The sequence below is a fragment of the Blennius ocellaris genome, assembly GCF_963422515.1.
Source record: "Blennius ocellaris genome assembly, chromosome: 21".
NCBI lineage: Eukaryota > Metazoa > Chordata > Actinopteri > Blenniiformes > Blenniidae > Blennius > Blennius ocellaris.
Genome location: NC_137670.1, coordinates 4,066,560 through 4,082,745, shown reverse-complemented (window position 1 = coordinate 4,082,745; position 16,186 = coordinate 4,066,560). Strand labels below are relative to the sequence as shown.

The window sequence follows — 16,186 nt, the reverse complement described above, 5'->3', positions numbered from 1 at the left end:
CGACAGAGACAAACCGAGGCGTTGCGATCGCCGGCCGCTTGTTTGTGTTCAAATTTTCTTGTGTGCCACCATGCGTGACACACTCTTTGTGTCGATGCCAAGGCAGATGTGTTTACCTTTCCCTCTTGGACTTTTCTGCTTTCATGAGTACACCATGTTGTCGTCGCCAGCAGCACACACGCAGCCACACAATGGTGTGTTTGTCGTGTGTTACGTGAGGGCAGTGTATGATGGAAACACAACACAGGGCTGTTTGCTGGCATCTGTCTGCTGCTGCTGTCACTGCCGATCTGCAGCTTGCCAGATTTTTTTTTTTTTTTGTGGACCTGGAACGACTCGAAACATTCGGAGGAGTGATGAAACCAGACCCACATTGAGCCGATGCTCTCTGCTGCAGCGTCAAAGGCAAAGTGGTCTGACGTTACACATCAAAGTCTGTTTTCAGGACTGGATGAGCTCTAATGGACATGTGAAGAAGTTTTTGAGGACGGAAAAGGAGCCCTGTGGAAACTTACCAAAATATGTGTGTGTGTCATTTGGGGTTTGGCAACTTAAAAGGTCACAAAGGTCAAAATATGGAGGTGTGGAGTCAGATGAAAGTGAAGGTTGCCATATTACTCATATCCATAAGGGGACAACATACAGGATATAAACCTCCAATAGTAATACGAAACGATACAGTAAAAATGGATATGTCATATGTGATTTATTTTAAGTTGTGATACTGAGTCATATGCATGTGGATTGAAGGTGTCTGCACTCATTTAGATATATTTAACACCTCAGATATTCCACGTAGTAGTTTTTAAATCATGTTGATGTTTCCAGGAGACTCTGAAATTGCATATATAGGTGTGCATGTGAGTGGATGTCTCTATCTGACTACACTGTAATAAAAGCTCAATATCAAACTTTTAGTTAGGTTACACTCCGACACTTTAAACTCAGTTAACATTAGTGTAGACTTGAGAATACTGAAGAAACAACCTTTACAAGAAAAGCTTATTTACCCTTCATATGTATACGATAGTATAGTTAGACAGGTTTATCCTCTGTATTTTTTTAAAAAATAACTAACAAAACGTGAAACTTTTTCACATTTCTTAACAGTCGTTTCTCAAAGTAATATCTCGCACTATGAATGAGTAATGAATAAATACATTACAACTTCATTCTGTCATTGACGCACAAACACGATGCAAACTCTTCCTCATCTCACCTCCGACAGGTTGGGTTCGGATCCGATCACCCAAGCAGCGAACAGAGGGGTCGTTGGCCTCGTCGTGCTTCATTCCGCGAGTCATTAGCAGCTACGGCGACAGAGATTAAGATTGGAATTCTCTGGTGTCGCCGCGCAGCAAGGCGGGATTCACAGTGCCGACCCTTTGATTGGTGGCAGAGCCAGCGTGCGGGCAGCCAGCCGGAGATTGTGCTGATGGCACACGGCCTAATCTCCAGATTATCCATCATGCTGCTTCAGTGTGTAAACAGCTAATTACAGCACAGAGTTGTGTGTTGCAAATATCTTGTCACAGGAGGACATTATTTAACTTCCAAACTTTTTAAATGGCCTTTCATGTAACAGCAACTTCTCTTCTGATAATCTTAATTGGTTGTAGTCAGAGAATCATCAGTGAGTCATTTACTCCTCAGACTGTAAACCTGAGTTTACACATTATTGCAGATGTATTTGTTAAACTATTCAGTTATTATTTCCAATGGGGTTATCATGAAATTATTATTATTTTTTATTTTTGCACTTATTTCAGTTATTGTTTTTTACATTATAGGTGAAAATTATTCAAGAGTCAGTGTCTGGTGAAGTGGCCTACAATGTCAGATAGATCCTTTTTGTCTTTCCATCTCAAGGTCTCGCTTGTTTGGACTCAGCCCATCTGGGACAAACAATTCAGTTCAATTTTATTTACATAGCGCAAAATACGACACGGTCATCCCAAGGCACTTTTAAAGAGAAAATCCCAACAACACAGGCGACCCGGCCAATAGGAGCTTGGTTGTGAACCCTCCTTGATGCGACTCCTGGTGGGTCTAAGAGGCCTGCTGGTCACCTCCCGTTAAAATAATCCCATAGTCCTCATGGGACTACTGAAAAAAATCCTTAAGTATATTTATTCAAGAATGTTACTTAAGTCATTTTGTTGGGCACACAGCCTAAGATCAACATACAGTATATATCCTGAAACTCGACACACCCCTTTTGACTGATTTGAAATTTAAACAAGAAAAAGACAACATTTTTCATTCATCCTATATTTATCTAGCTTTTATATTTTGTGTGCCTCAATTTGATTTAACATTATTAATATTGTCATATTGTGTGCTATTTTCTCTATTTGTGTTCTAAATGTAATTTTTTTTATTACTCTATCCTGTAAAAACAGTTGTTTCGCTGTGGAACATGTACTTAAAGCATTTCACTGCACATTATACTATGTATAGCTGTTGTGTATGATAAATAAAGGACTTGACTGGCACAAGAATAAGACAGGTTTCAAAAAGGCTTTAAACAAACAATGTAAACGGTTGTCGCTGGTAGTGTTTGCAGTGATCACAAAAAAAAATGTATGTTTGTTTTGTCACATTTGAAGATTCGGATTATGACACAACTATGACATAGACAGTGCCTCGAACTGACTAAACCTTCGTTTCATTTTAAGGCCACGGCTTGTAGTTGTTCATGTTGGATCATTTCTGTTTTGGTAATACAAATTGTTTTTTCTCTTCCTCTGCCGAAGGCTTACAGTGCTCTCAGCTGGAAGATAATTCAAGAGCCTGCATCCGCTTTCTGCTGCTCCAGAGGAGAGGATACACACTTTGCACACATTTTCTGTCCACAACACATCGAGTGCACGCTTGGACACAGGTCAGCGTGTTAAACATGGGAGATCAGGCGTCAGTCCAGCCGTTCCTCTTCCTGTCGCTGCTCCTGATGCTCCTCAGCAGGCTGTCGCAGATGTGGGCCTTCCCTTTCAGCCCATCGCTCGACCTGGATGTCACTCCCAGAACAACAGTCTTCTCTAAAGGTGAGGAATCGGGGTGATGATAAAGCCGGAAAACATGAAATGAGAGGGCATGAATATTAAGGGCGGAGGTAGTGAACGTAGATGAGTTCATATACTGTATGTGGGTTAGGCCCTTCAGGGAACGAAAGAGGCGAAGAGCAGGTTTCAAGGTGGAGACGAGTATCAAGGTCGATGTGTGACGGAGGGACGGCAGCAGGAGACGGAAGGGGTACAAATTAGTATTGAGGCCTGCTTTGACGTGTAGGTTGGAGACAGTGGGTCTGCCTGAGAGACAGGAGGCCGAGCTGGAGAGGCAGAGGTGAACAAGTAGTTATTTCTATTAGGAGTGAGGGACAGCTGAGGTTGAGCAATTTAGAGGTGACACAAGAGAGGTCAGGTTGACATGGTTTGAACTGCTCAGCAGAGAGAGCGGATATATTGGAAAGGGAATTTTCATTGTGAAATGGGTTAGGGTCTATTCAAAACTTGAAACCGGGCATCAACTTAATTGTTGGCATCGGTATTAATGAAAGCACTTTTAAAGGATAATACCCATTCACCCATCCATCATTCACACTCTCACACTGCAGTTCGTGGTGTAGAGGATAATAACAGCCCAAGTAACTCACTGTGTTGTTAATTTATGAACAATATGACCTGTCAAGTGATAACAAGTATTTTTTTTTTTTTAGTTTTAGTCCAACAGGGACTTCCACTACTGGTTTCTTCTATTCTGACAACATTCATCCTTTTGAAGCAGTATCTATTTTTAGGCTTCTGTTGAAAACCAGACCAGTTCACATGGGTTTGTTATTGATATTTCATTTGGTCTGTTATAAAGCATGTAAAGAAGCTTATAAAGGTATTTGATGAAGTTCTCTTGTTTAGTTCGATCACTTACATGGATAGTGCATTGTTGTATGCTATTTGGACAGAGCTTTTACTCTGTGTCTCATTTGGGAGATTTTAAGGGATCAAATGTCTTTTTTACATCCCACAAAGCATCATAGAAAAAGTAGAGGAAAACATGAAAAATTTTATTGTAAGGGTTTCTGAACAAGTTGGCAAATTCACCCTCGTTCTTTACTGAATTAAAAATACAGATACTTGTGGAAGAAAAGACTCTATTCCAGTTTTTCGGTCAAATAAGAATACTACTAAAATGTACTCGGGTACAAAAGTATGAAGTACAATTGTGGTTGTTTTTCACTCCATTGGGGCCATTTTTAATAATCTGTTCGAGTTTCATCCACGCAAACTCATATGAAAAAAAGTGCTCCAAAAACTCACCTCACTGTCCTTATTTGCTGCTGCTCCGGCTCCTACTTCCTCCTCTCCCCATTAAAGAGGTGGCACAGTTTTCGAAGTTGGCCCCAAAGACAGCTCCTTCATGCTCCGAGTTATTAATCGCCTCTCTCATGCCCTGTCCTAGATCACACGGCTCAGCAAACACTTTTAATGAAACAATAGAAAGGAGGCCTTCGGAACAGAGTAGCCTGAGCACAGAAGGCCTGATTGGTGACCACACGGTAAATATTGCTGAATGGGTATATTTTGGCGGAGAGTGGATGATATTTACACACATCATCAGCACCTCTGCCTCACACCTTTCCCCTCCCTCTCTCCTCGCGCCACATCACTGCGGCAGATGCTACCATTTGCAGTTGCAGCAAGAAGGGAACTCCAGCAATTGCAGACTTGGATTGCTGCACTCTTACCTCCACTCCACCCCTCTTGCACTTCTCTTCGGTCCTCTGAGGATGAGTATTATTAGCGGACGGGTGGAGATAACAAGGCTCCACTGCCAGCCGGCTCTCAGGTGCAATGTCATAAGAGCTGTTGAGAGTATTGCACCATGAGATGATGTTTGGGAGATGGAAGGTGTGTTGTTTGAAACTGTGAACCACAGTATCCCTGAGAGGTGAAAATCTATCAGAGGGGAAGATGTTCTCTTCCGTTCTTCTACTGATTTTGCTGCATTTTCTCAATCCAGCCTTGATTATTTTTACTTGAGTGCGAGGCGATCCTCCTTCAGGGTCCAAGTTTTCCTTCACAGTATGCTCATTTGCAGCGCTGCAGAGAACATTGAGTGAGAAATATTTATGGAAGACACTGTGGATCTAAAAATGCACAAATTCCAAATGTCCCATGACTTCTGTTTTCTCCAAATCCTATTTCTGATTGCTATTTTCAGTTATCAGAATCAGCCTATGCACCACATAGCATGTTTGTAACTTCATTACGAAGAATTTGTGTTCTGTTGTGAAAGCATCTTCACAGCTGTCATGCTTATTGCTATTTACACATCTCAGAATCTTCCTCATGCACACTTTCCCTGCTGCAGGCAGAGCCAGTCTATCCTTACAGATTTTATTTTTCAATTTGCCCTCGCGGAAAGTTGTCCTTGACCTACTTTCCGTTCATCAGGGGAGGCGTGTGAGTGCATGTGAGAGTGCAGACTGTGCACGTGTGTCAACACGCGTTTCGTCAGTCTCTGCGTAGAGCCTCAAGAGGCGTGCGCTGCGTCTGTGTGCATTTAGTGCCGTGTAAAATCTCCACACATGCATTTACTGTCTCCGTCCCTTCCCTGTCGAGATGCACATCAGCAGAGAAAGGAAGAGGCAGGTTCCCCTCCCATAAAGATGATATGTGGGTGTTATTACCTATGGGAGACTCTGTGGGAGGACTTATGTTGCTTAGCAGGGGTGAGGGGGCGCTCATTAATTTACAGTATGCTTTCCTGGTGGCCTGCGTGAGTGGGAGGACAAAGACATGCTGTATCAGAAGAGAGCTCAAATTTCTAGGAAAGAAAAATGACACCAGATGACTTCACGCACTCTGAGATGGAATCCTTGCGGGACCTTTGCATCAGAAAAGCTATCGAAGATCAAATGAAACGAGTAACAAGCAGAGGCAGGAGCAGAGTTCATGTTTTTCTTCTAAAATTGCATCAAGCACGTCTTTCCTATAGGGCCACATGGTGGTACTGTGGTTAACTCACAGTGAGAGCGTCCTGAGTTCAAAATGCATTGATGCGTTTTCTCCATGTGCCTGTATGGGTTTCCTCCAGGTATTGCAGATTCCTCCCACAGCACTAAAACATGCATTTGAGTTCAGTTGCTGACTATAAAACTATCTGTCTCTCTGCGTTTGCCTTGTGATGAACTGGTAACCTGTCCAGGTTGTACCCTGCCCCCGCCAATAGTCAGCAGCTCCCAAGACCCTGATCAACAAAAATGGATCAATACTTTCCTTCATACCATTAACGTTAATGATCATATGTTTTATCAGGATTGTTTATAGTGATAGTCACAAAGATAATTAGGATAATAAACAAGTGACAGATGGTATCTTTAATGGATAGCTGGTGCAAAGAGTTGAGCGTTCAAGAGCTAAAGAGTGAGATAATTCTCTCCACAGTTGGTGCAGAGCAGAAAGAAATCTTGGAACAATGTGAACATAAAGCTTCACCTCAAGCAACCGCTTCAACGTGTTGCCTTGAGATTTAACAGAGATTTGTGCATCACTTTTATAGAGGTTGGAAGGATCACATTCCCTCTTAATAATTTCAGAATTTATGATATTATTTAGCACATACTAAGTAACCTGTTTCAGCTTAAACATGGGAACTTTCCGTGTAAAATTTGCATGGAAGGGCTTCTTTCGCCAATATAAAGGCATGTTAGAATAACTAGCACTTTAACTGGTCATGGGTGTGAGTGCTTGTTTGATTTTCTATCTTTCTGCTTGCCTCTGACGACTTGAGCAGTGTGTCCCCCTACAATTCTCACATGAGATGGTCTCCAACCCGAGTTACCCTGACATGGATAAAGGAGGCTGGAGGGTGGAGGCTGATGTTGCCGCTTGGTTCTGTTTTGAACCAAGCGGCATTTTTCTTGCCTCTACCACCAGACCTGAAGTAATAGCAAGTTGTAAAATATTGATGTATTGTAAGATGTCTGGTGCTAACAGAGGTCTTGGTCGTCACATTCCTTGTCGTTTGGCACCGTTATTATGGAGGCAGTGATACACCCCACCCCCATCCTCTGCTTGATGTCTTTTTGTAGATGAAGATCTCCTGGGTTAATTACAGAGCTGAATAGACAATCATCAATTTACTACTGCACTGTCTGTTATTGTCTTCCCAAAGAGCTCCAGAAGCTGCATTTACTGCGTTTTAACCTAAGAGGAGACTGATTATTTAGCAACATTAGCAGCTTGGCCATGCGTGGATTTATTGACGCTGTTTAAGCTTTCTTTCAGCCATGTGATGATGTTGTTACACCACACTGGGAGTGTTTGTTGTCACTTGAAGATGAAGCTTCAGGATTTGGACCTTGAAATCCACAGAGAGTTCCATCATGTTATCTGTCGATGGCGCCGATGAGCGACTTCAAGTGAATCTCATGGGTGATTCACAAATCGCAAATATTGTGAGAACTGAAATAACTCAGTGACTTTTGGCTGGATGTAGGTAGGGGGTTGCATTTGGCTTTATTCTGCAATGCCTCAGATGTCTTTTGTTTCATTCTGCACTCTCTCTTTTTCAACAGACTCCTCTGAAACTTTTGGCTCTGACGCAACCTCTTAAAAAATAGGCATTGTGTTTGTATCACCATTAATCGTGTGGTAAATTTAGCTCCTGAATGTTGACATTGTATTACAACAATTGACAGTAGCGAACACTATGACTCCTAATGCACCAGGGGAAAACATTTTTCTGTTTGTTGGATTCCGAAAAGATATTTTGATTTATAATAGATAGTGCCAATTTTGTGCTGCTGAAAAATCGACATTTTTAAAAGTGTTAATTTATCCAAATACACGTGGTTGCACTTAACCCTAGAGATATTTTGTTTTGGTTACCTCATTTTCTTATTGGCATCTTGGATTAAGAAAAGAAAAGTCTGTCTTTTGCCTTGTTATAATACATATTAGTGCTGATTCAGATCTGATCCGTCAGTTTTCAGTGATATTCATTGAGTGCTGATTCACCAGCACAGACAACTCTCAGGCCCTGTTTCAGAAAAGTTTCATGTTTACATAGGAACATTCTGAAAACAAAGTCTATTTTCACTGCTTTTGCCTGTTTGCACAATGATGGAGTCAGAGCATTTTCAAAAAGTTCCTCCTTGCGAGCCATTCTCAAAGAGCTGCATTCTCAGTGGCTCTGAGCAAATTCTTTTTCAAATAATAAACTGAAAAGTGTGGTGGGCAAAGCTATTCATCCCCCCTGAGTCGATACTTTGTAGAATCTGCTTTAGCTGCAATCACAGCTACAAGTCTTTTGCATTTTGTCTCTCCCAGCTTTGCACATCTAGGGACTGAAGGTTTTGACCGTTCTTCGTTGCAAAATAGATCAGCCTGTCAGGTTAGATGGAAAGTGTCTGTGAAAAGCAATTTTCAAGTCATGCCAGAGATTTTCAATTGGATGATGGTCTGAGCTTTTACGTTTTCCTTCTAACACATAAAAAGACACAATAAAATGCATTTGCACATGAATGTTTTTGCAAGTTCTTGTTGCTGTTAAGTACACTACATAGTATTATTCTTACACTTGAAACAGACACAAATCACACACTCCAGATACCAAATTGTCCTTTGATTTATTCTCTATTGGATCAAACTGAAACTGGGGCACTGCCAGCACTAAACATATAAACACACACACTGAAATGGTGGAACAATGACTGTGATACAAACCGAGGATGAACTGGAGACAGCAAAACGGTCATCACCTGTCTCACAAAAAACCCAACCTTTTTTGTTAATTTCTCCATCTGTGAGATTATTAAAGGATTATCTTATTTTATCTTATCAGCCGTCCTTGATCAGTTCTCACTGCACAGCATAAGACCTCAGATTTAAGATACCATTGTAGACATTGCCACAACTGCCCATTATTAGTTTAGGACAGGAAAATGTACATAGCACATGTCGGCATTAATAGTCAGGCAATCGTGAAACGAGTTTCAGTTTGAAGACCACTTCTGCATTTTTGATGTTGTAACTGAAGATGGTGTGGCATTCAAAATAACTGACTCAGCAGATTACGCACATATATTTGCATCTGATTTAATTTGATTTTTTACATGAAGACTGTTTCGTATATTTGATTGCGTAACTCAAAAGTTGCCTGCACTGATTCATGAGCTTGGTAAAGAAATACATAGACCCTTACGTAATGAAAAGAAAGATGACAACAGCTGACAGCTCTGACACTGTCTGAAGAAGTTAAGTCAATTTCTGCTTCCAGCATTGGTTCCCCAATCTTATTGTGAGCACGTGTGTGTGTGTGTGTGTGTGTGTGTGTGTGTGTGTGTGTGTGTGTGTGTGTGTGTGTGTGTGTGTGTGTGTGTGTGTGTGTGTGTGTGTGTGTGCGACTTTTAATGTGACTCAGTCATCACCAGACTCACCATGTGACAACCACACACACACACACACACACACACACACGCACACACATACACACATGCACGCACGCATGCACGCACGCAGAGTGGATTTACTATCATCTCGGAACCCACACGGAGGATTACAAATATGTCTGAGCATGAGTGCGCACATTCTGGCTGCAGCACCTGTGACGGCTCAGTGTGGAGACACACTCATCCCTGGCAAACACACAACACACACACACTTTGCTCAGATGGTCTGAGTCATTGACAGACATCTCCTCACTTTCTCAGGAGGCAGATGATGGGTGAAATAAGTGCGATACGTGGAAAAAAAGTGACAGATGTTTCTGAGCGGCTGTCGGTTTGACCCCGTTCCTTCATCGAGCGGTGGACTCTGAACATACGCACGAGTCGGTCTGCATTAACACACTCACACACATACACACTCATGCATATATATACAAGATGACAGAAGTAAATAGAAACCAGCCAGCAGGCTGAGAGGCTTCTGGCACACCTCGCTGCTCTGTTGACTTTCCTCATTGATTTTGGAGCCGAACACAAGGTACAGTAGGTGTGTGTGTGTGCATGTCTGTGAGTGTGTGTGTGCCGGGCATACGCAATGGTGGCTTCGGGGAACATTCAGTTGAGATTTGCTCGGGTCTTTAATTAACGCTTCGAAGCGATGGCCATGTTGAGAAAAACACACTCCAAAAAAATGCTGATTTGAATCGGTAAAGCTGCAAAAATTATTTTTACAGTCACAGCCGATCATAGGACTCTGTATAAAGTAGAAACCTTAATCATGTTGTATTTAAAACCCAAACCAATCTGTTTTCACAACACTGATCAATATGTTTTGGGGTCTACTTTTATCCAAAGATTGAGCTGTGACAAAACAGCAAGAGGAGATTCACATTGAGAAAGTTTCACCAACAAGTCTGCTGCAAATTTACTCTGCTGACATCAATATCTACCTTGATGAATCGGTTCTGATGGTAAAACGGGGCTCAAACACTGGCGAAGGATCCCTAATGTTGTTTTGTGTATATGCATGAACATGTGATGCAGTTTCTCTGCATAGCAAAAAAATGACGTTTGGTTTTTAGATTGACATTTTTGTTTGTTTTGTTTTGGAGCTAAAGTGAAGAAGTGTCTGTGTGTTTTGTCGCCGAAGATCAGGAGGCTCAAAATAACACACGATTGCGTCATGCCACATCGCAGGCCAAGGTCGTTGTGGCTGCGACGCCGCAGGGCCGGGGACACTTTGTGTCACCGTACTCCTTCTCATCGGCAGTGCGCTCGTTATGCGGTGCGGCGACTATTTTTACAAGATAGAAACCAAGGCTTTTGCTCACTCTTGGATGACTCACGTCAAGCGGGCGCGCGACGTTGCCTTGGGTTGCCTTTGAGTTTGCGTAACTCTTACGTTTGGCACGATCTCAGAGAATATGCTTGCATGTTCTCGTGAGGAGGACACTGTCCAAGTTGAGGCATTTTTATGCGCGCATGCATGAGTTTTCCGCTTGTTTTTGCATTCACTTCCCCATCACGCTCTCCTCCCATACACCACGTCACATGTATGTCATTTGCGTTTTATTGCACGCCGTTATCGGCGGGTCGACATGAGCGTGTGTCTGGTTGTGGGTGGTGTAGTGGGCACCCTGCTGAGGGAGTCTCGGGTCCTTACCGCCACCGCGCCCCCAGCCACCCTTCAGATGAATCCCCCCCCTGGCGTGTCCTGACCTTTGGCTGCGTTGGAGGAGCTGCTCATTGCGCACTCAAATCTGAGGCTGACTGGCGATGAGATATAACAAGTGACAGTCACACAGTCTTCTCCGTGGATTTCACTGCCACTCACAGAAGTTTTGGCACCGTCGGCACGATGGGGTGCAGCGGCAGCCATCATTCTTAGAAAGTTTGGTTCACAGAATTGAGGTTTTTGAGTTTATTTCGACAGCGAAGCACAACGGCTGGAAAGCAGCACACCGAGAGCAACAATTTCCAATGCTCCCCAAGAAAAAATGTATTCATTAAATGTTTCTTCTGCCCACAAATCTGTTTCGTCGTTCCATCTTTTTCTGCCTCGTCCGTTTTATCTTTCCTATTATTAAGTCTCATTCTAACATGTGGCCATCATCTTTGGGTTGTGATGGCGACTTCCTGCAGCTCTTCCTCAGGGACGCTGAACCATTCTTGGACCGGCTTTGAGCGAAAATAGCTCCAGTGTGTCCTGGTCCTACCTCAGAGGCGAGTTCCTTTCCTGGTGCACCTTCAGTTTAATGAATTGACAAGGACAGACAGAAGCAAAACAAAAACGCAAACCATATCTACAAATATTAGATGAGACAGACAAACATAACAGCGTTATCATATAATAGTGTAGTGTACTGCCCCAAATGATACCAAATGGTTCCATAGAGCAAAGAAATTAAACCCAGAAAAACTAAAGTCATCAACAATGTCCATCCTTCTTATATACTGCATTATCCTGTTCCTAGTCACAGGAAGCTGGAGCCAATCCTGGCTAAACATGGGTGAAGGCAGGTCACCAGTCCATCACAGGGCAGACGCAGAGAGGTTGTTCAAAGTAGCTTATCTCAAAATTTGTCTTAACTATATATCTAAAAATAGGTTTCCATTTATTCTGTTTTCATCATGATTTCTTCCAAAACATTAGATTAACTAAATGTATGTTGGGAAACGTAGCAAGGAGCAACCAGAGGAAGTCTCTGGCTTTACTTGCTGCCTCTTTGTTAACTCTCCTCAAGTCCTTTCAGGTGCTGCCCGCGAAGCCAGCTTGTTTACAGAAAACAGCAATCCTGTTTTCTCTTTCATTCAACTTTTTTAAAGCTGTAGAGCTCAAATAAGTCACGCTGTCTCTTGAGACGAGAATTGAGATGTCAGGCTTTTGTGCCATTGCTTTCAGGATGATCACACCCAACAATCATTGTCTGCAATTTCTATATATGAAATGAATTCATCCTCCACCAAACATAACAGTCACAAACATAACATAGCCTCGGGGCTGCACTCCTGCCCTGAACTGAACACAAGAGAGACCTCTGTCCTCTTTTTAAATTACAATTAACATAAAGGTCTGTGGAATATATATAGATATAGATATAGATATAGATTATATATAGATTATATATAGATAGTATATGTCCTTTCAGTCACATAGTCAGCATGAGCCAGTATGATAACCCCTCATTATTGACCAGCGAACGGCCGCTGTGGTTGTCTGGCTGTCAGTGATAGAAGAACCAATCAGAAAAGGCAGGCAAGAAGGAAGGTGGGTGGTGAGAGAGACTGGAGCCTGACTCAGGCTGTGGTCTTCTGGAGAGGCGACGGGTGCTTGTGGAGCTACTTACTGTCGTCACCCAGCGTGTCCATGTGACACTGAGACGAGCAGACAGTCATGCGGCGCGCAAAACGTCCTCCATGTGATTTTGAGGAAGCTCTCAGCACTTTTCATCGAGTCGTATCAATCACGATCGAATGCACATAGAGTCCCGCTGTCGTCGTCGTGATCGCAATTGTGAATTGAAATAGATTATCCAACAAGGCAGTTGTGATAGTATAGAGAGGAGTTACAAGTGTGGAGATGGTGTGTGTTTGTTTTGTGTCTTACATAAGCATGAACTCAAGTTGCAGTTGGGATCATCATTTAACTGGTTTGACAGGATCTTACATCTGATTTGACAGTTTGTAATAAACTTCCTCAAACTCTTTGCAGGTGAGAAAAAAATGTTCAGTATCCCAACGGATTTCACCTTGTGTAGTTTGGACTCTGAATTGTGTACTAACGAATAAACAATAATTAGTGTTTTGACATGTGAATAATGGTTACTGTGCTTATTCTCTCTTGAGTTGAGCGCGACACTGAGGTGTAGCAGCAAAAAAAACAAAATCCCCAGTTCATATCCAAACTTGGGGGCCTTTCTGCACACGCTTGGGATTGTACTCCCATTTTCTCCCTCAGTGCCAAAACACGCTTTCAAGGTGAATTGGTGTGTCCAAGTCACCTGTAGGTAGAACTGTGAAGGTGTGTGATTATCTATGTTTGTACTTTAAAGAATCAGTGACCTGTACTCTGCCATCAGCCATTGTCCGTTTGGATCCGGTCACTCCATCATGAACACGAGCAAAACAACATGGAAGCAATGCAGTTTCCAGCTGATCGTCCTCATGTAAACAGGGTCTAAAACCCTCATTTAAATGCTCTTGTTTGTGTCACTCATGGTGTTATTCTTAATCAATCACCTGCAAATGAAACACAGTTTTGCACACTTTATGCAGCATCTGAGTTAACCAGTTGTCAATTTGAAGGAGTACAGAGGACTGAAAGATTTATTGATCTATGAAGCTAATCTTTTTTTGATAACAGAGTGGGAAAGTAATGAAGGAATGTAGTCAGGATAAACAATCCTTAGTAATATATAACACAGATGTGCATTCCTTCATAATCATTTGTGTCTAAAACCTCTTAGAAACAATGTAGTCAATGCACTGAATCATGTACTTTGTTTGCTGTTTGCAATATCTTCTAAACTTCAACTTTAGCCTGATTGATTGAAATTCCATAATTAGATTATTTGGGGTGTTTAGAAATAAGCATTAGTGTATACCTCTCTCATTCGCTGATGAAGTGGCTTTGGATTGTCTAACCAATCTCATTAAGTGAAAATTTATGATCCATGGTCCAGGCTTGTATTGATTAACCAATGTCTGAAGTTACAGAAGTTATACTGTTGTTTTCCAACCCTGGAGTCTTTCCACTCGGGTCAGATGCCCAATGAAAGGCAGACAAGATGAAGTGCGACAAGCGTGCCGGCCCTCCCATCACACTGAATCGATTGGTTGAGGGTGAATACAGGTTGTCTTATTACAGTGAGCAGCGACATGCTGCCATCACTTCACGAGGGGCAGAGAAGAGAGAGATTAATGTGCCCATCTCCACTCTGCTGACTCATATTCCTCAGTGTAACACTACCGATGCCTTCACATATTCTATTGTTTTCTGCTGCTGTGATTTTCTGCGCGTCAGACTCAGTCATTAAGACGTTAATCGTTTTTTAATGAAATGAAAATGAAAGCCCGGTGAACCTGTTTCCACACAGATCTGCTGTACCTCCAGGAAAAAACATGTCCTCCTTTCCTCAGTACTCCCTGACCTCATTTCCGAGGTGCTACATGTCGGTGCGATGAAATATTTAGTTTAATGCCCCGGATCGATTATTGGGCAATACTAAAATAATCTTGTTTGTCTGCAGCAGTATCAGAAGATCAAAATATTGTAAAATCATATGCTCATTTTGCTTTACCAACGCACATGACAAGTGAGTGACCCCTCATTTGGCCCATTTACTGTATGAATCTCCCTCCCCCATCACCCTCATTCACACTCACAGCCTGACATGACGTTGATGTGGCACCGCTGCTGATGTGTTTTGGCAGTACTGGAGCGCGATTCCTGCTGAATGCCCTAAACTCTTACCTCCTCTGATGCCCCCATTCCACATTGTGTGTCATCCACAGTCTTTTCAGCGAACCCCCCCCATATTCCAGATCTGATGTTTGGGCTCACCAAGAAGGGCCACTTTAGGGTGTCTGCAGTTGGAATTCTAATGTGAAAAGCTTTTATCTCAAACAGGTGGACCTGCTAAAACATGAAACGTGTTTTTGACTCTGTTAGATGTGTTTAGTGGTATTAACAGAAAACATTAGCTCAGTTTTGAGCAGGATAAAACAAAATTTGCCACAGCAGCAACAGAACTCTCAGTCTTTGGATTGCGGTGTGTGTATTCACTGTAGCACACAAAAACAAGTGTCAAACTAAATGGATTTGCCATTTAATCATTGGCATTGACGTAGATCATGATTCGGTTTGTCTCAGTTTTGTGTCAGACATTTTCTCAATAAACCGCAAGTTGTGGCATTCAGCATTAAATGATCCATCTCAACTAGGACATTTTAAAATCATTTAAATTGATCAACCCTTTCACCTTCAGTATGGATAACCATCAGATCCGTTCACTGTAGCTGAATTGCCCTTGTGAAGGTTAAAGCAAATCAGGAGGTGGTTTTAAAGACTGTAAGGAGGAAAAAAATCATTAGGCTCATAAATGCTTCTCATGACACAGATCAGATAATATGAACCTGAGAAACTAATTTTACACCATGTTCCCATGTGGTCCATCATGCATCTTAACCATTTGTTGACACCCCGTTCACATAAGGGAACGTTTATGCATGACTGTTTCATCAGACAGTAACTGTTTCTGTCATATTTATTTCTACACTTCCTGGTTTGTTTCACAGAATCTGGCCTTGGGCACAATAAAGTTGTTCTTATGCACATTATGGTATAGTAGATTATGCAGAAATAATAGAATAAACAATGGATAGCTGAAATAAGTAGCTGATAGATATGTATTTTCCACATTATGCAATTAAAGTAGTATTAAACAATAAGTAGATTGTACACTATTTTTTTACACCACATTATTTTGCAAATATTCAATTATTTTCCAATTGTCATGGATAAATTATATTTTGTTAGACTGTATTGATTCCATTTCTCTCCTGTCGTCAAACATCAAAATAGCAATGACCTGCTGGCAGATGTAGACAATATACTGTATACCTTTCCAACATATACTGATGGTAAACATAATTTCGATATATTTACAATGAATTGGAAGAAGTGTTCTTTTTAAGTTAATAAAGGATGGCTTTCACTTCACTAGTAGATGTTGGATC

At 41.9% G+C, this 16,186-nt stretch overlaps 1 protein-coding gene across 1 annotated transcript in view; it reads left to right on the top strand.

Annotated features, from left to right (window-relative positions):
• Window positions 1-2,899: 2,899 nt before the first annotated feature.
• Window positions 2,900-16,186, top strand: part of sema4gb (sema domain, immunoglobulin domain (Ig), transmembrane domain (TM) and short cytoplasmic domain, (semaphorin) 4Gb) — a gene marked incomplete at both ends in the record, with an annotated part of 32,379 nt that continues 19,092 nt past the window's right edge. Inside the window, one exon of the mRNA XM_080517593.1 lies at window positions 2,900-3,044. Within this exon, the coding sequence (XP_080373719.1) occupies window positions 2,900-3,044 (145 nt within the window). The remainder of the gene's footprint in view (window positions 3,045-16,186) is intronic.